The sequence below is a fragment of the Clinocottus analis genome, unplaced genomic scaffold, assembly GCF_023055335.1.
Source record: "Clinocottus analis isolate CAN_PGR_092001 unplaced genomic scaffold, fCliAna1.0.p SCAF_5, whole genome shotgun sequence".
NCBI classification, from domain to species: domain Eukaryota; kingdom Metazoa; phylum Chordata; class Actinopteri; order Perciformes; family Cottidae; genus Clinocottus; species Clinocottus analis.
The window spans coordinates 19,800,251-19,820,250 of NW_027176207.1; the positions used below are offsets into that span (position 1 = coordinate 19,800,251).

The 20,000-nt window shown below is 45.1% G+C and overlaps 1 protein-coding gene across 9 annotated transcripts in view; it reads left to right on the forward strand.

The window, feature by feature from the left end:
- The window catches only part of rapgef6 (Rap guanine nucleotide exchange factor (GEF) 6), a 106,792-nt gene that overhangs the window by 54,286 nt on the left and 32,506 nt on the right, over positions 1 to 20,000 (forward strand). For 5 of the 9 annotated variants that reach the window (XM_068600426.1, XM_068600430.1, XM_068600428.1 and 2 more), the window contains 2 exons: positions 15,635 to 15,766; positions 18,564 to 18,617. In XM_068600426.1, the coding sequence (XP_068456527.1) occupies positions 15,635 to 15,766; positions 18,564 to 18,617 (186 nt within the window). The remainder of the gene's footprint in view (positions 1 to 15,634; positions 15,767 to 18,563; positions 18,618 to 20,000) is intronic. The other 4 variants (XM_068600429.1, XM_068600432.1, XM_068600431.1 and 1 more) reach the window with 1 other exon arrangement.

A 20,000-nucleotide genomic window follows, 5' to 3' on the forward strand; every position in this document is an offset into this window, starting at 1 on the left:
CGAAGAGACATCCTGCAGGCGAAAGATAGGAAGGGTAGAAAGACGCACTTTTGCGTCTTTTGCTCAGAATAGCAGGCAATTACTTTCTCTAGAAGTCTCTTCTGAGGTGTTTTGGAGGGCTGTATGTTTGTGACTTCCTCTTGAAGGATCTACAGTTCATACCTTTCCTCCTCGTTTCTCCGACGAGTCAACCAGTCAGAAAAAAAAGCAGAAAAGCAGCAGCGAGAGAGCGAGCGCGTTGTTGTTTTGATTCATGAGAATCACTTAGTTTTACGTCTCTGCAGGGAATCTGCCGCCGCCGACCGGCTTTTTACTGCCTTGTTTACTACAGCGGCGCTCGACAACCCTCCCGGCTGAACTGCCACGGAAAAGCAAACAGTTTATTTTGCCATTTCGGCACTTTCTCTTTTGTCGTAACTACAGACGCGTAAATACGGAGTTCATGGTGACGTCGCCCTCCCCTCCCAGTTTGTTTGTGGACCGCCGCCTTCAAAAGCCTCGGCGGGGGGTTTTGGCCGCCGCCATCTTTGTTTTTTTTTTGGTTTATAAAGTTGGCGTCAGATGACAGCCGGGGAAATGTAGGCCAGTAGGAGCTGCTCTGTGGGGCCTTCTGCTCCTGACGCACTGAGCGCTTTATGAGGCCCAGATTTATTTGCATCTCCAATAAACAACTCGGGGCTTTAAAGAAGAAGAAGAAGAAGTCTCTAAAGGAAGCAGTGGGCCGCTGCCTTGCAGAGGGTTTCTACGTCTTTTTTATTGTTCTACTGCGTCGTGTTTATGGGTGAACTGGCCCTTTAAATCCCGTCCACGCTGCCGAAAAGACTTGTCAAGATGTTCCTGTGTCTTCTTCTGTGGTTTAGTTGTTTCCCTCCCTCTTTCTTTCCCTTGGTCTCTCTCTCCTTTCCATTTTTAGTGAAGATCTTCCTCTATCCTCCACTACTTCGTCTCCCTCCTTCTTTCTGCGCCATCTATTATTTAAGCATCAATAATGGGGCCTGTTGTTGTTGTTGCTGCTGCTGCTGCCAGCCTGATGCTGCTGTTGCTGCATCCTCACTCATCCGCTCGCTTCCTGTCTTATAAATCATTGCCAACTCCTTCTAGAACCATCTGCATCCTCACGTCCAACCTTTGGCGCTCTGTTCATGCACCAAGCGGCGCCCGCATTACCCTCCAGACGCTCTGCGCTTCCTCTGCACGCCGGTCTCTGTACTCTCGCTACTGTTGCGCAACGAGGAAACTTTAAAAAGTGGATTCAAAGTCGGCTTTTTTCACTGATTTCAAACCTTTTGCGTGATTACGCAGTGCTTTTAAACTGAAGAGCCGGTGACATTGTTTTTTAAAACATGCAAAGTGCATTTAAATGAGAGAACATGTGTGTTACATATATTATATATAGATATATTTGATTCAAGCTGCAGCCGCTGGACTCCCTTTTCATCATCACGTCAGACATTAAACTGCTGAACCTGGACTGAGTGGAGCGAGGAGAGTAATTATTCCTCAGTTCAGTGTATTGACCCGTCGTACTCTCCGAGTTCTGATGAGAAACTTCTTCTTCAGGAAGCTACAAGTTGAGATGAGGGATGAAGACGTCAACCTCCAGTAATTACCAAACTGATATCAATCCACAGAGAAAATGAGGTGAATGCTCCGGTTTAATTAAAGGAGCAAAAAAAAAGAAATGATGGTGACATCCAACGGGTTTAATTTGCTTCCAAATGGCTGGAAAAAAAAACCTTTATGTTCATTCTGCAATGTGCACATGTGCAATGTCTAAAACATAATTACTTCTAAACCTCAATCTCCTACGTTAGCCGGATTACTTGAGAGGAACAAGACGTTGCAAAGAGCAGAGGTCCATCGTACTGATTGTTGCAGTAACATTGCAAACAAAGCAGAAGGAAGTGAACTCCTTTTGAGGGTCGATAGCCTCGGCATCCCGATAATATTTGCTTTTTATATATATATATAAAAACATGGCTGCAGGCAACAGGTTGCACTCAGAGCAGCTGTTCGTCTTTAAAGGCACTTTGCGCTGCAGTCCTCTGCATCGCCGGGTCGGCGGATCGGAGGCCGCCGGCGCCGTTAAAGGAGTTTTAGATCGTTGCAGCGCGGCTCCACCCGGCACCTGAACATGTTGACGGACACCACTTTGGTGCAGAGAGAGAGAGAAAGAGAGGGAGAGGGAGAGGGGGAGGGGGAGGGGGAGACGACCTTTAGGCAGGTGATGTAACTTTGACCTCGAGACCACAGAAGGCGGATTGACGGCCAGACGGGAATCACACCGGGTGTCGAGGTAATGAGGCCTCTGAGCCCAGAGAGATGAGGGGGGGGTGGAGAGAGAGAGGGAGAGAGAGAGAGCGAGGAAGAGGGAATCAGAGCGAGAGGCAACAATAGAGAGAGAGAGAGGGCTTTTAGCAGGCCGAGGGAGGTCTTGGATATCGTATGTACAGGAAGTCGGGGTGATAAAGATCGATGCGGGTTGCATTAGGCCGGCCGAGCCCGACTCACCTCCCATAACTCATAAATCTTCTCAACAAAAACATGCATTGTTGATAAAAGTGTCGTTTTTTATTTGCATTTCTTGGACACAACACAACAGAGGTTGTTGCGTCACAAACACCACACGCCTTTAAAACAATATTCATGACTTATGTATAAGTGAGGTCCAATTTATGATTCATGAGGTCCCTGAATGCATTTTTGCTTCTTGTTGGTGTCTTTTTTTCTTTTTGTGATGACATCACATGTAGACACTCACGAAAAATTGTGATATCTCAAATGACAAGAATTATACTTGATCAAAGCGTCTTCATCTGATTATAATTATACACTTTTGAACACATTTATGCTCATTTTGCACTTAAGTTCTCAATTAAATAAACAATTACTTTACATTTTTTTAATTAAATAAATTTACACAAACAAAAATGCATTATCATGTGATCGTTTCAAAATTTAAAAAAATTAAAAAATCTATATATAAATACGCTGTATCGCAATAAAATGACCTGTATGGGACGTCGGCCAGTCAATACACAATTAATAACAATAATTATTAATCAAGGGTAAACTGTTGGTCGTTCTTTGACTCATTTATTTCCTTTTTTTGCACTTTTTTTCACCGCTGATCTCGAGGATCGAGTGGAGACACACTCCAGCCTTTGTGCGCACACACACACACACACACACACACATGCACACACACGCAATGTCTGTACACGTGCGCCCCCGTGCACGTGACCCTTGACCTTGCTGCACGCAGTTCAAACGCCCACAAATGCATCAAACGCACGCTGCAACGGTGACGACATCATCATAAAACACACACATTGAACATGATACGTGTCCTCTGTCAGATACGAGCTGCAACTCCCGCCCGTACGCACACACACACGCACACACACACACATCCATGCGCTGATATTTCAACCCCCCTCCCCCCCCGCCCCTAAATTTCTCTCGCTCCCATTACCTCACTGATATTGATCCCCGTCCCCCCCCTAGAGCCTTTCCTGGATAATTTTCAAGGGCGTTTATAAATACAAGACGTGATGGAGGGCGATGGCGTTTGGGAATTTTTGTGAGAGAGAAAGAGAGAAAAAACATAGAGAGAGAGAGAGAGGAGCGACAGGAGGGGCATTGTGTGATTTCTGTGTGTTATCGGGCAGAAGGATGGTTAAAAAAGAATATGAAACCCGATTAATCTGCCAATGTATTATTCTTTATTTAAAAGGCAGAAAGGCACAGACCGACAAACAAACGTTTGCTTCAGTGGAGATAAAAACACATCATTTTTTTTCTCTGCTTTCGACTGTTTATTAAACCGTGTTCCTGATGAATATTCACACGCGTGTCAGACACGGAGGCTCATCTGCAGTCTGTCAGAACATTCACACCAAAAAGCTGCCAAACCGTTAGGAATTAAAACCCGCTGACGGGAAGAAGAAGAAGAATCGCTTTGTTCAAACCGAACTAGTGTCAAAAAAATAGTTCTGAGGCTCTGAGGAAGAAAATAATAATAATAATAATAAAAAAAGTCTTGATAAATGTTGAGAGTTCAGGAAGCGACGTTTAATTTCCTGTCCGGCCGACGGGCCTGAAGTCTGGGCGGAGGCGAGCGAGGCCAACGCTAACACAAACAAGGTGGGGGCCGCCCCTCCACACCGGCCTCTGGGTCGACCTGTAGTGTGTGTTTGTGTGTCTGCGTGTGCATGCGTGTGCATGCGTGCGTGTGTGTGCTTGTTCAGTGTTTTGTACGTGTGAAGTAGTGTGCAGCAAGCATCTGTTAGCGGAGGGGAGCCAGGAGGTAGTGAGTGAGTTTGTGTGTGTTTGAGTGTGTGAGTGTGTGTGTGTGTGTGTGTGTGTGTGTGTGTGTGTGTGTGTGCGCGCACAAGTAGTTTTGTCAGTATTAAAGCCAAGTGTTCAGCCTTCCCTTCCATATCCGGCAGACCTGGCCGTGGCCCACCTTCCTCAGGGACCCAGACAGAGACGCCTCGCGGCTTCCTGTAACACACACGCACACACACACACACACACACACACACACACACAGACAAACATAGAACAAAAGAAAGAGTTGATAGTGTACAGGATCGAGTTGGTTCTATTACACATCTGTTATATTTTCCCTCCACTTCATAATATTTTGGGGTTTTCCGTCCGTGCTTCCCTCTGTCCGTCCTCACATGTGTACAAACGTCCCCTCCCCACCCCCCCCCGTTCTCGTGATATCTCTGCAACGCTGTGAAGGAACTTCCAACTGGACTCGAGGTTTTTAATGATTATAAATTGGACGAAACACTGCTTTTTGAAACCATAACTCAAGAATCTGGATGCCAATTATTGACAATAGCACACCATGATGAAGTGATGACATGTTGGACAGGAAATGGATGTGAAACTGATGGAGGGATAGTTGGTACTGTAACAGGAGGACGAACGAGGGGAGAAAACAAGATGGAGGGCAGGAAATAGAAGAACACTTGATTGACTCCATCTTGTTTTTCAACGGTAGAAAACTCACAAAGAGAAGAATATTCCTTTCAGGAACATTTACCCACTGCTTCACAGCAACTGCAGGTTACACACACACACACACACACACACGCACACACACTTAACCCTCGCTAACAACTGGAGGCCGGCTGTGACTCCTGCAGTCCTCCAGAGGAGAACACTGGACTCTGCGGGTGCTGACCCTGATCACCAGCAGCAGGCTGGAGGACTTGATGAGCGAGCGCGCTCAGTCAATTACGAGCCTCCAGCGGCCAGGAAACTCCAGACTTTCCTGGTTTCTGTAATATCTAATGAACTACGACGTCACGGTGCGCGAGGGAAAGGTTTGTCCGTGTGCGCCAGCAGCAGCAGAGCAGATAACGACTTGTTCAGGACTCGATGTCCTTTATTTAGGACTTCAAAGACTTGAGACTGAAGAGGCTTTAGCATCAAGACTACATTCTTACATTCTAGCTCTTTAAAAATGTGAATATCTTCGTGTTTCTTTGGTTTTCTGTGACAGTAAAACTGAATGTCTCTTGAGACTTTTGAGGCGGCCATCTTTGGGCTTCGGGGTATCACGGATGTACGACATTTCTCTACATTTTCCAAAGTTTTTTTTTATGCCCAACAACTAATCGCCTCATCGGGAAGGATGAAGCCGACGAAAACAAGCTGTTGGTTGCAGCCTTAGCGCGATCAACAGCACGATCACTGCTGTTTAAGCTCATCCTTTTGCTGGGAAACCCGCGATCATGTCTTCTTTTCTTGAACAAACTGAATCGGCTTCTTCGGACGCCATTTTTGGATGATCGGGGTCACGAGATTCCTGGAAAAGCTCTGAAATGAGAACGTTTTTTTTCAGAAATTAACAGAAAGCCGGTGAAAGGTTGTGTCTTTAAGATGCGGTCGTGCACATCTCCCTCCTTTCTCCCTTCTCTCTCCCCCCTGAGCGTCTCTCCCCTCTCTGCATCCCTCTCCTCCGTCACTCCCAGACAACTGGGGCAAAAGTCACGGGCCTCGGGCCGTGTTGGTGACAGCGCCATTCAGCATCCCCGTCTGTCACAGCGCCGGCTCGGCGCCGTGCGAGAGCTGCCAGCTGACGGCTGTTTACCCGACGAGGAGGCTCGCCAGTTACGCCGTCTGTCCGGTCCGGCCTCCAATGAACGCTGACCCTCGCAGAACCATGAGGAGATCACAGGAAGCTGAGATTAACGTGTTTTACAGATATTTCTAGGTGATGCGTTGCTTTGCCGAATCCCTTCATGTCTTCCAAAACATTTGAGCATAATGTTGCTGAGATAAACCCGTAGAGAAAGTTTATATTTAATATGCAACAATAACAGAATTTGTGTCAATATTGTGGAGTTTAAGTTGCGTTTCAGTCGCTGCTCAAACTTTGTGTCGAGGAACTCACTAAATATAGACTTTTATAGCTTTTTTTTAAATATATATACATAGTTTCCAAACAGTATCTATTGTCTCTCTTTTTAACTTGCTCTTAAACAGGAACTCCAAAGATTCAGCGTTGCTCCCCCATAATGCTGTGCGGCTTTGTGGGGAATGGATATTGTAACAAATTTTCAAAATAAAAGCCCAAGAGGCTGAGATAATCTGACTTTTAGTCCTGAGTAGTAGTCGCATTCAAAACACCTGCGGCTCCTACACTTCCCAAAATGCAACGCTTCAAACTGGGAAGTCTGAACTTTGCATTAGAACTGAAATCCAAGATGCCGCGGTAAAAAAATGTTGTTTTATTAGCACTTATTTGTCTTATTTGTGTCTTATTAAGTCAGCAGAGCAGTGTTTATTCCTCTAACTATGATCTTTATTTGCAGTCCAGCATAAAATCATATTTTAATGCTGAAGTAAGACAAGCAATCTTCCAATCCAGAGCACTTTAGTCTGAAAATCCAGTTTTTACTGCAACGAAGAGCCACTTTTTACAAAGTAGGGCTGGTTGGAGATGCACCAAAAAAGGGAGGGAGGGAGAGATGGAGGGTGGGATGGAGCGAGCGCATGTGTTTGAATTAATGTTTTTGTCTATGCACATATAGTCTTCATGCAGCACCCTCCCACTGTATGTCTCTCTCTCTCTCTCTCTCTCTCTCTCTCTCTCTCTCTCTCTCTCTCTCTCTCTCTCTCTCTCTCTCTCTTCTTTCTCTGCCTTTGCAGTTGTCACCTCCAATTCGAGCCTCAATTCATTACGTCTCTCCTTTCCCTCAGCTGGCACACACACACACACACACACACACACACACACACACTGGCATGGTGCCAGAGATGTGGTAGTCTGAACCTAGAATTGGATTTTTTTAACAGAATATTTGAGACTTTTTATCTTCATCTTTTCCCTCCCTTTCACTTCACCCTCATTCCACCTCTCACTGTCAGTCCTATCTTCATTATAAGCTCTCTCTCTCTCTCTCTCTCTCTCTCTTCTTTCTCTGCCTTTGCAGTTGTCACCTCCAATTCGAGCCTCAATTCATTACGTCTCTCCTTTCCCTCAGCTGGCACACACACACACACACACACACACACACACACACACTGGCATGGTGCCAGAGATGTGGTAGTCTGAACCTAGAATTGGATTTTTTTAACAGAATATTTGAGACTTTTTATCTTCATCTTTTCCCTCCCTTTCACTTCACCCTCATTCCACCTCTCACTGTCAGTCCTATCTTCATTATAAGCTCTCTCTCTCTCTCTCTCTCTCTCTCTCTCTCTCTCTCTCTCTCTCTCTCGGTCCTTCCCTCGCTCTCACACTCCGTCATATTCACTCCATCACCCGTCTCCCCGTCGCTGTCTCTTAATTCAACAGTCTGTGAACTTTCCAGTGATAGAGTGAGCTCAGTGTATGTTCACGGGCTCTCTTTCTGTGTGTGTGTGTGTGTGTCTGCAGGGTTGGCGTGATTGTGTGTTAACGGAGGCACAGCTGTGCATGAATATGAGTGTGTGTGTGTGTGTGTGTTCTCCTCCTGGTATGTATTGCGACACATCCCCCCTTCGTACCGAGTTGGGAGTGGCCTCCGTTGATCAGAGCAGCGCTGCAGAGGTTTAAATCTGCAGCTGCAGTCGATCCAGACGGCCGTGCTGATGTTCTCACCTGGCCGGTCTCTACCTCTACCTGTACTTCTACTTTTACCTCTACTTATACCTCTACTTCTCCCTCTACCTATTCTTCTACCTCTACCCCTACCTATACTTCTACCTATACCTCTGCCTATACCTCTTCTACTACCTCTACCTATACCTATACCTAGACCTCTACCTATTCTTCTACCTCTACTTCTACTTCTACCTATACTTCTAATTCTACCTATACCTCACACCTTTACCTCATACCTCTACCTTCTACCTCTACCTATCCTGTACTTCTACCGCTACCTTCTACCTATACCTCTACCTATTCTATACCTCTAACTATACCTATACCTCTACCTATCCTATACCTCTACCTATTCTATACCTCTAACTATACCTATACCTCTACCTATCCTATACCTCTACCTTCTACCTCTACCTATCCTGTACTTCTACCGCTACCTTCTACCTATACCTCTACCTATTCTATACCTCTAACTATACCTATACCTCTACCTATCCTATACCTCTACCTATCCTATACTTATACCTCTACCTCATACCTATACCTCTACCTATACCTCTACCTCTACCTATCCTATACTGGGCTACACCTGCAGCCATTTCACTCCTCTGCTCACTTTGATGCAGGGTTGCATGTGCGGGAGCAGAAACGAGGGTTTGATCCAGTCGGGTGGTGTAAAATAAATGCAAAAAAATATACATTTAGACTGGGAGGGATGCCGGTGGCGGCGAGTGAGGCCGGACGGGGACATGGAGGCTGACTGCAGACGGAGTTAATTAGCAAGACGATCAAAGCGGAGAGTGGGAGGGCGGTCAGAAGGAGGCGGCGGGAGCAGGAGAACGATGGAGACATGAAGTCAAGTTACATCAAAGGAGGGCGTCTTCGCTCCGAGGAGGACTTGTGTTTGTGGTCGCTGGTGGAACAAACATTATGAGGGAAGACACGCGTTAACAGCTCGGGTTTGATGTGCAATTACGCTGTAAATACGTAGTTAAAAAGCATTTAGTGCCCTTTTCTCTGATGTGTCGATTTGAAAGTGTAGTTGCGTTGAAACAAACTTAGTTTGGCTCGGATTAGGACGACGTGGAGTGTAAAGAATCGCGCAAAAAAGTTGATTGTTGTGAATTTCCATCATTGTGATAATTGGGAATATTGCGGAGGATTTTTGGAAAAGCTGTCCAGCATGATGTGAGAAATAGTCTGAACATAAAAGTTACAACAGGATGGAATTTCCGCCACACAAAAAAATAAAAATTAGGACCCCAAATAATATATGTATATTAAGCCCCCCCCCCCCCCCCCGCCCCCAAAAAAAGAAATTGTGACCCCCCCCAAAGAAAAATTAGGACCAAGAAAAAAAAAATAGGGGCAAAATTTTTTTGTTGTTGAAATTAATCACCTTTTTTTTTTATTGACTTGAAAAAAGGCAAAGGGGGAAAAAAGGAGATTCATTTTTTATTTTATTTTTCCTAATTTATTTTTTTATTTTTTTAGTCTTCATTTTATTTTTATTTTTTATCCTAATTTTTTTTTTTTTTTTTTGTGGCGGAAATGGGTTTCCATAGAACAGAGACAATTACACAATGTCCTTTTGTCTTTATTTAAGATTTCACCCAAAAGAGAGACGCGTATCTGTGACGCAAAACAAACTTATATTTCTTTACCTAAACTTAAAGGGATTTTATATATTTAAATGATTCATTTGGATAACATCGTGAATCATAATAAAGAGAATCGTGACATGAAATGTCCGTACCAACAGCTAAATATCAAAACTGTACTACAAAAACCTACTCCAGCATCAGAATGACGTTAAACAACCATACGAATACCAGCTCTTTAACACAGTTCATCATGTTGTCTGTGTGTTCGTGGTCCTCCTCCTCATCTGAAGGTAGTTTGTCTCAGCTGACATCCGCGGGCCGGCCTCCCTCCACCCCGCCGGTGACCTCTCCGTCCATCGCCGGGGTCGTATTTACTCAGCTGGGATGTTACGAGCAGTGAAGCCGAGCGCTTGCAGCCTTTGCGCGTCATCAGTCAGTAGACGGAGGGAACTCTCCTCGCGGGTGATTCATGAATGAGCGTTAATCGGGCATCATAAGCTTTTATAGTTGGGTATTACTTGAGGAAATTGTCGTTTTAATGGAGAGTGTTTAGACCTTTTAGTACATCGGTGATCACCAGCAACATGGACGACCTCCAAATAGGTTTGGATCCAAACACATGCATGCATTGTCTCTCAAAACCCACGGAGCTTTGTTTGTGTCGTCGTGAAACCGGCTTTGATCATTAACCCTCATCGGGATCCATCAGCGCCGCCACATTGTTCTTTAACGACTCCTCTCCGTTATTTATGATGACGTCGTCGTTCCTCGCTCTTTCTCCGGTTCCTCTTTGTCTCGTTGCGCACGTCTCCGTCACGCCGCGTCTCCTTTTGATGAATACTCCCACTTATCCTCCTATTAGCCGGTCTGGTTTTTTCTGCGCAGACGTCTCTCTTTCTCCGCGATTAGCGGAGGTTTAGTGGAGTCTCAGGTGTGTCCTGCCGTTAAGTCATTAATGGGATCTCTGCATCCTAACGAAGGCTGCGCTTCAACAATGTTGGCTCGGAAAGCGATGAAGTGGACAGTTAATGAAAAGCCTGATTCGAGGTGAAGTAGCAGCCGTGTTTGGGAATGTGTTTTAATGGCGTGGCCCCTTCTGGGACCGTCAACCAAACAATTTCCAGACCGCAATGCCGGCCAGACGCAGCGCCGTCCATTAATGTCTTCCAGGGTTTCCCGAAAAAACATCTTGACCTCCCATGTTGGGAAGATTATGCCGGCGCTCGAATGCCTTTGGGGAACACCGGTCTCTGGTCCGTGTGGCCAAATGGCCGGTCTGGTCTTTTATAGCCCGTTTTTATCATTGAGGAAGTGAACAGAGCACTCAGGCCCTCGGCCAGTTAATCTCATTGTTAAGATTGGATGCAGTAAGTGAAGCAGAGCTCGGGTTTATAGAAGAAAGAAAACAGAAGACGACATGTTTTGACTGGTTTTGCTTCAAGGAATTGAGTTGGAAAGACAAATAAGGCAAAAAAATAAATTAATAAAAAACCTGCCGATTGGCCATTCATATGGTCATTAGCATATTTTCCATTATTGATGGATGGGTGGTATGCTGCTATGAACTATATGACATCCCTTGTCTTAAAGCTGCATTCTCTCCAATGTCCTCCAGGGGAGACTCCTCTGGTTGTATAGAAGTCTATGAGAAAATGACTCTACTTCTCTCTTGATTTATTCCCTCATTTTAGAGTCAAATAGACCTTATAGCAGGATATGCTTTAGGGCGGGGTTATTACTGTGATTGACAGTTTCATGTCCATGTCTTTGTTTTACAACTTTAACCCTTTTCACGGTGTGTTTTCAGTTCATGAAAGTTAATTGTAAAAATGTTGTTCGACCGAGGAATGTCCTTTTCATTGTCCATTGTTCGGTTGTACTTGGCTCCTCCCCCTCAAACATCACAAACAGAAACAAAGATGGCCGAAATGACGGACTGACGGCTTCAAACCGTAGCGTAGCCCCTTCTTCTGGTCTGTGGTGAGGACTTGATGTCGTGACAGCGTCAGGCTGGATCCTCGTGGAGCTCCTCAGCATCTTTGTTGGCTTGAATCTTTTCCGGTTTATATTATCAACAGATGATGGGTTCACATCTCTAGACTCTGGAAGGGATCGGGGTCACGAAAGCTCGGTCCGTTTGACTGCGACACAACATTTAGAGCTTCGGGCTGTGCCCTCTCGTTGACATGATGGAATTGTACAGCTGAAGGAGCCTCCACACATTCATATTTAATCTCGTCGCTCTCATACTTAATGCATGAGGAGAATGGGAGACCCCTTAAACCCCCTCGACCTTCCCCCCTCGGCTTAGCCTGCTGGGAGTGGGAAAGAGTAGGATTAGAGCAGGATTAAGTCTGTGGTGTGAATGGGAGCCACGAGACCGCCACAATTATTCACCCATCCTTCCCTCCCTCACACACTCGCAGAAACTCATTAACTCCGTCTGTCTGTTTTCATACCTCCAAAACACACATTTTTAAGGACCTTCCTCTCTTTAAGGACCTTCCTCTTCTCGTTTTCTAACCGCAATCTCATCCCTGAAGTCTTTAAATTAGGAAATAAATCCAACAAAGTAAGCGTGCGCAAAATGATGTAGTCAGTGATTCTCGCCTGCGAGAGAACAGGAAACGCTTGATGTTCACATCTCGAACTGTCTGGATGACAAAATGTCAACGCTGTAACAGCGAGATGGAGCCGGCGATGTCACATTTAATGTGTCTGAAAAGGTCTTACCCAAAATGTCATCCTTTTCCATTACGTCCTTATTCCCTGCTTGGTTTACGAGCTCTTCCTTATCGCAGTTCTTGTTCGCAAATATCAGAATCAGACTCACAGCTAATAGAAAAGTTTTATCTATGATCCTAACAAGATGAAGGTCTGGTTGTTTCATCTTGGATCCTCTTTTTTTATCCTCTCGGGGCTTTATGGGTCCTCGTTTTTATCCTTTCCGGATCCTAATTTCATCCTTCCAGGGTCCTCGTTTTTATCGTTTCCGGGTCCTCGTTTTTATCGTTTCCGGGTCCTCATTTTTATCGTTTCCGGGTCCTCGTTTTTATCCTTTTCGGGTCCACGTTTTTATCGTTTCAGGATCCTAGTTTTATCCTTTTCGGGTCCTCGTTTTTATCGTTTCTGAGTCCTCGTTTTTATCCTTTCCGTGTCCTTGTTTCTTATCATTTTGGGTTCTCGTTTTATTCTTTCAGATCTTCGTTTTTATCCCTTCAGAGCCTTGTTTTTATCCTTTCCGGGTCCTCGTTTTATCCTTTCAGGATCCTCTTCAGTCCGCTTTAGAGGACGATACCTTTTAGGAGCTGACAGTTTTACGTTGTATATACCAAGGATAACTCTTGTTGGGAGTAACGGGTCAAAACTACTCGCTAGCTTGCTCTAAAATCAGCTGTTTCCTCGGGAAGACCCACATTTTCCAAACCGGCAGAATGATGCATTGAGGTTTTTTTTATTTTCATGAAGTGGAGGATTATGTTCTGAAAAGAAAAAATAAAACTATCAAAAATATAAATGTCTGAAACACAAAGTCTCCTGTACATTTATGGAGGGAGCACCGATAACGATCCTATCAGCATCGATTCATTCAGAGGAATCGGTCGACCTCCAGCATACTCTGTGTGTGTGTGTGTGTGTGTGTGTGTGTGTGTGTGTGTGTGTGTGTGTGTCCTGGTCAACTCAGCTGCATGACACATTCATTTCGATCTCTCTGTGCGTGGATCTGGCTGAATGCATTAAATGAGCTTCATCATCGCTGCTCCAGCAACACTGGAATCAATACGTTTTTACCTTCGATGAAATTAGCAGTCCAGCTCTTCCTCCCCTCTCGCTTGCTCCGCCTCTCTTCCTCCACGCACAAACACGAGCAACTAGTCGTGGACAGTGTTGCTCAACAGCAGGGATGAGTGCAGATGATTCTAGTTGTGTAGACGTGTGTGGTTTTAGTCAACAACACAAACAGTGGAGGATTAGGCGACGCTCGCGGTTCAATGAGTGAAAACACACAATTCATTACGCTGCCGTTCCTAATGGGAAATGGATTTCACTTAAATACTCCTTTAGTCGCTCTGAAACTAATGTGGGAGATCTGGGAGTCAGTACGTTTGTGAAATTAGAAAGTGTTTGCAAATAGCACTATTACGATGTGAACGCATTAATATGCATGTGGCGTATTTCATTGGTAAAAATCGGAGAAGCTTTAAAGTTGAAAGATGCTAACTCGATGTAGTTTTTACACTGAAGATCCATTAAGATGCTGAAAAAGACAATTGATGGATAAATCTTCATTTAGATTTTGTGTTTAACAACTGAATTTGGAGAAACTGTCCGGCTGTAAATGTAGTGCTCTAAGTGGTAAATAGTATTTTTTATTGGTTGATGTTGTTGGATCCCCATTAGCTTCTGCCGTAGCACGATGCTAATCATCCAGGTGTCCACACATTAAGAACATGTAAATAAAACTTCAATATTTTTTGCTTTTTGACTGTTTTTTTTAAAATGTTCTCTTTTGCATTTCGTTTAGACGCCTTCAATGGTTTCATGTGAAGCACTTTGAATCGTCTTGTTGTCGCAATCGTGGAATCGAGATCCCAAAAAAACAACAATTTTAAGTGAATAAATCCAGTGTACGTTCAGTTCAGTGTGCCGCACATTAAGAACAAGCCATTGACCTCCTTAGACCCCACCCACCCCTCAGTACTGTGTTTCCCTGTGGGTTTGGGGAACAGGGGGGTGGAGGGTTAAGTGCTGATGGGGTCTTACAGTACGACAGACCTATTAGAGACTCTACTACGTCTTTAATATTGCATGTTGGAAGCCTCAGCTAGCTTCAGAGGTCCCGTTTGGCTCGGCGGGGCTTTGCGTCGGTGTGCTGAGTGTCTGGGACGGCGATGGAGGCGGCGTGCTGCCGGTCCGCCCGGTGTCGCAGGAGGACTTCTTCTCTCACGCTGGCGCTGCCCCGATCCAAACTGGTAAGACTGGAAGAATAAGAGAGGTTGGACGTCAGGAACGTTTGGAAACCTGCTCGAGAAACAGGGACGCGACCCAGCCGCCCGGCTGTGGAGGCAAATCGCTACAGACCTAGAGCTGGAGACCGGTCTGGGTCTGGAGTCCACTTGTTAAAGGTCTCCAACTCTTGTTTTGGTCTCGGACAAAGAGGACTCAACTGCAGGGGTATCGCTAGACTGCCTGATTTATTTATTAGCATCATTACGGTCATGGCTTATTGAAAACAATGGCAGAGCACGTAAACAGTATATATGTCAGTAGAAGAGGTGAAGGAAGAGGACAGCGTGGGTGTTTTTATGTGACTGTGGATCAGTTTCAGGATTGTCTATGGTTTGCCTGTTTCACATTTTAATACAAGTCTGTCTCTTAACCCATCTAAGTCTCGGTTTGATCTCAGTCTCGGTCTATTTCTTGGTCTGATCTCGGCGTTTGACAACGAGCTGAAGGCAATTTTCGATTTAAAAAGTGATAACAAAAATAGCGAATGGATCCCATTCTCACGCTTTATTCTTGGGCAGTAAACTAAATGTTCTTCGTTGGCTGGTCACACAAATAACATGGAAGCCGTCTGAATAAAACAGACAAGGACAGAGAAAGTATTAATAAAAGCCTCCCGCTTCCTCCATCCATCAGACATCATATCAACCTCCAGCCCTGGATGGATGTTTACAGCTGTCTGAAGTGTCTTCACCTCCATCCTCTTTGTGTTAATTATGTCGGAGTATAACGTGTCACACACTGCCAAACCTGCTTTGGCTCTCAGGCTGATGAAGCAGCTCTGTGTGTGTGTGTCTGTGTGTACGTGTGTGTGTTTGCCGCCGTTAAACTCACGTCTTCTTCTCTGTGTTTTTTTTTCTCACGCTCCATCTTTCTACCACTTCCTGTCTGTCTGTCTGTCTGTCTGAAACAGCTTCCTGCCGACCTCAATAAGATGCACCTAACAGACCACGCCCACCAGCAGGTGATGCACATGCCTCCCAGCCAATCAGGATGCAGCATCGCCAGCGACTCGGGGAGCAGCAGCCTCTCAGACATTTACCAGGTGGGTACTCCAATACGCGTTTAAATTTTTTAATATTATTCTTTCTGTACTTTATTCAGACTGCACCATTAAAATGTGCACACATGAATACACTTTGGGGCTTTATACATTATTAAATCTTGGCATTTACTATTAAGTTCTTTCACTTTGATATGTTCTTTTCCTCCGTTACATATTTTGAATGTGGTACTTTATTATAATAACATTATATTATAACTAAAATATAAAGAACCCAGAGTGTAGAGATGTAAGGAGTGACTGCCAGGCAATCACCGAATGATTGCTATCGTTAGCTTAGCACAAAGCATGAACTGTACGCTACGACGTACTCACTCTTACTGGTGAGATCGTGGAACTACGGCGGCGCCTCATAAGCTCCGGATATCCAGCGAACGTCACCACAATCGGCGCAAAAAAAACAAACCGCTAATGACGTCGGCCATTTTTTGTTCACCAACTCGAGGCTTTCAAGGTCGCTCCGACTGGAAAAACACAAGCTGCTCCCAAAAAAACCAACCATTCTTACCTTTCAAACAAGAAGTAATGAAGCGCCTCGCTGACGGTGGATCCTTCCCCGGCTCGATTTCCTACCAGTCGTGTACCTGTCAACCCCCACTGCCCCCCCTCCCTAGCGGTCCTCGGTGTCTCGCTAATGATTGTGCGTCGGTCGTGCGTCCCGGTGATGCGTCTCCCTCTGCACTTCCTGCTGCGGACGAAAGGTCACACGAACAGGAAACGAACCTGACCTTTTCCAGCCTCCGCGTAGCCGCTCTGCCGATCCGCATCCACGAGTGCAATGAAGCCACCGTCACTGATACAGATGATATCAGACTTGTCGCTTCATGGGTGTGTCAGGAATCCTTCAGGATTTATCCCACTTCCTCCCAGTCCTCGTTGGCATTGCATCAACATACATATCACCTGAAATAAGGCATGCACACTCATCTAATGGAAGCGCCCGAAACTTTTTAGAAATAGTTGAATGTGTCCTTTCCTCTAGGAACTAGGACGCTCTTTCTGCGGTTGCTTTAATGCACAAAGTGTAAAATAAGTCTGCTCTTGTGACAGCATCCAGGAGCTCAGTGCGCTCCAATCTCCAGATTGTCCGGTATTTAAATAATATATATAAGGATAATAATCCATAAAAGGGTACATGGCAAGGTTGTCATCTCCTCCTTTTAATCCCTCGGCTCTCCTAATCTCCTCTCTTTACATGCAGAGTTGTGATAAATCCATGAACCGTTTTAATATGTGATGTTTCAACTCCAATAAATTGGTGTGTGTGTGTTTCCATTCGACATCAGCTTGTTAGCATTGTTAGCATTCGAGGTCCATTAGCTTCAAACTAATGAGCTAGTTTGTTTCAGTGAGATTATCATGCTAATCTGTTTTATTTTATTTAATGGTGGTATATTTTGGTGCGATATTGGCGTAATTTTTTTTATTTTTCCTTCCGAATGAAGTTACAATCTCCGTCCCTGCAGCACGCTAAGGAGCGAGCGCGCCAGCGGCTCTTTAAGCCCCGCCTCCCGGCTGCTCGTTGTCGCTCTAATTCACATGAACGAAGGAAGTGAAATGACTCTTTAATTTATCATTAGTCAACTTTTAGGACCCAATCAATTACCCACAGACGATCTACCTGCTGATTTACAGATGTGTTGAGCCCAACGGTGTCACGTTACAGACCTGGAAGTTTTGATTCCACATTTTTGGCTACTAAATACAAGAATAATATCTCTATCTAATGATGTCAGAGCTCCTCCTTGGGGGGGCTTGAAGCCGTCTGGTCACCACGAGGCATCTCGTGAGAGTGTACAAAAGCAGCAATAACGTTAAACTAGTTAAGTTGTATAGCGGAGGGCCGATGAATGATCTCATCCGTCAATCATTGTCAGTAGAATTGACTCGAAAACAGACTAAAATGACATCACTCATGGGCCACGTGCCCTCCTCTATTTCCTCCTGAACCTCCAGCAGCCCCTCTTCCTCCTCCTCAGTCTTTCTGCCACCGCGCTGTAGCTCGTGGGCAGACCTGATGTCCCTCGTCTCGAGGAAATGTCCTCCTTCCTCAGACTCAGGCCGGGGGGGAATCGGACTGAAAGGGCACATCCTGCATTTTAGATGAAGCGTGGGCTCTCGGAAAGCACTGAAAGACGCACGCCGGTGGCCGAGGGCGGGGCTGTTCCTTTGCAACCCTCGATGTCTGCTGCGTTTTCTCAGACAAAGTGAAATCGGAGGCGTCTTTTCTGACAGGATTCTACCTCCGTCTGACAACACGGAGTCTTGTTTCTGGTTGGCGACCATGAGAAGCGTCCAGGTTTCCAGGAGCAGACGAGTAAGACGAGTAGGAGTGCATTCCTGTCGTGCATTTAAAAAGAAAAAAAAAGCATTTGTATCGAAATGAATGTAAACGGCAGCATCAGAAACAAATCTCCAGGCGGATCATTTGGCCACAACACCTCCTCTTGTCCTACCTGAGTCCTGTGCGGCTCGATTTAGGACGCCATGATGGACCTGAAGTCTTATTGTCCTGCGACCGGTGCAGTGGTCTGAGGACCTAGCTCGGTTAGCTTAGCATCCCCTCACTCCTCCAGTTTGGCTGCTCGGTCGGCCGTGGAGTCGTCATCTTTCCCTAATCCCACATGCTTCTCTTTATCCGATGTTGATGAGTGTATATTCTGTCACACGACATCAGTGCTCCAGTAATAAACACACAACAACAAAAAAACACAAGACAAAAGTAAGAATGTAGTACTTTCGTAGTACTTTAAGTGTTTTTCTGTCTTTTTCTGCACAGTGTTGGCCTGATGAATACATGAGACAAAATTCCTTGAAGACTCAGAAATCCGAGGTGAAGCAAAAGAAAAACTATGTTTTGTACACAAGCTGTTGTTGAGATGTCTGGCTCGAGTGTCGCACTCGAGGTTATTCATTAATCTGGGGGGATTTTCCCTTTTGAGCAGAAGAGAACCAAACAAAGTCCAATTCATTAAATCAGTGTTTTATTATGTTAGAGTTTGGTTAAGAAAACAAAATCGGGTTTCAAGTTTTATTTTGGTAAAGTTTGTTTCTTTTCTACATAAATGAATGCACAGCTTATTACATCGTGTGTGTGTGTGTGTGTGTGTGTGTGTGTGTGTGTTTTAAAAGTCCTACGAATAGTTCGTCCAACCTTAATGTTCGTAAACAACAGTGAACCTGCGCCTGAACTCCGGACCAGACTGTTAGCTTAATCACCGTCCCATAAAAACCCGTTGGCCAGGTCCCAAATCCCCAAAGAAGGCCGAGCGCATTGTTGGTGATGGAGTCCATCCTGCAGTGTGGAGGGAGGGAGGCCACTCGTTCCCACCAACGACAGTCCTCTCCTCCCAATCAATACCGTCTGGAAGGAAAAAGGCATACGGACAAAAGAAAACAACTGAAATAAAGAAGAAACAAAACACAGGACAATGAAATTGACAAAATTTGTCGGTCCTTTAAGATCCATATCGGTTCTACCAGAGTTCCCTTTTGCTCTTTTTAACCAACATGCACTGATTTGTTGTGTTTGAAAGAGAGATGGGGATCTTTAGAGGTCAACAGTGTAATCCTCATCCAGTAGAAGTGGTCAACACCATTTATTATTTGGTTCAAAAGTACCAAAAAAAAAGTACCAACCAAAAAAGTACCAATGTGGCTGAGATACCAATGCTGTGATGTGGTATCTAAAACGTATTAAATGTTCTTTCTGCGGTAGAAAACTGAGCACTTCTGCTCAGAAAACTCCTCTTTTTGTCACTTTATACTTCAGAAAGTCCGTCTAGTTTCTCTACAAAAGCTAAATTGCTGATTTAAAACAACAACCTGAGACAGAGCTAATCGTTCAAGGCTCATTTCTGCCAAACGCTTCCCTCGCTCCGGACCTGCACGAGCTAACAGATGGCCTGCGATGCCGCCGCGGCCGCCACCGGGGAGCTCGTCTCTCCACCTCCAGGTCGATGGTTCAATTCCCGCCCGCCCCAAAATCCCCCGCGCCCCTCTCTCAGAGCCGTCCTCTGCCAACCATCTGTGTGCCCCCGCACCGAGAGGAAATACGGTTGAAATATGAATTATTACTGCTGGATTAAAATATTTGGCTGTTGGCCTCTTTGTCCAGTTTTTGGGCGGTTTCAGCTCAAGGTCAAAGGTACAGCAGCTCGATCCAAGGTCATCCTGAATGTTCTGTGTGGATGAGTTATCACTAAAAAAAAAACAA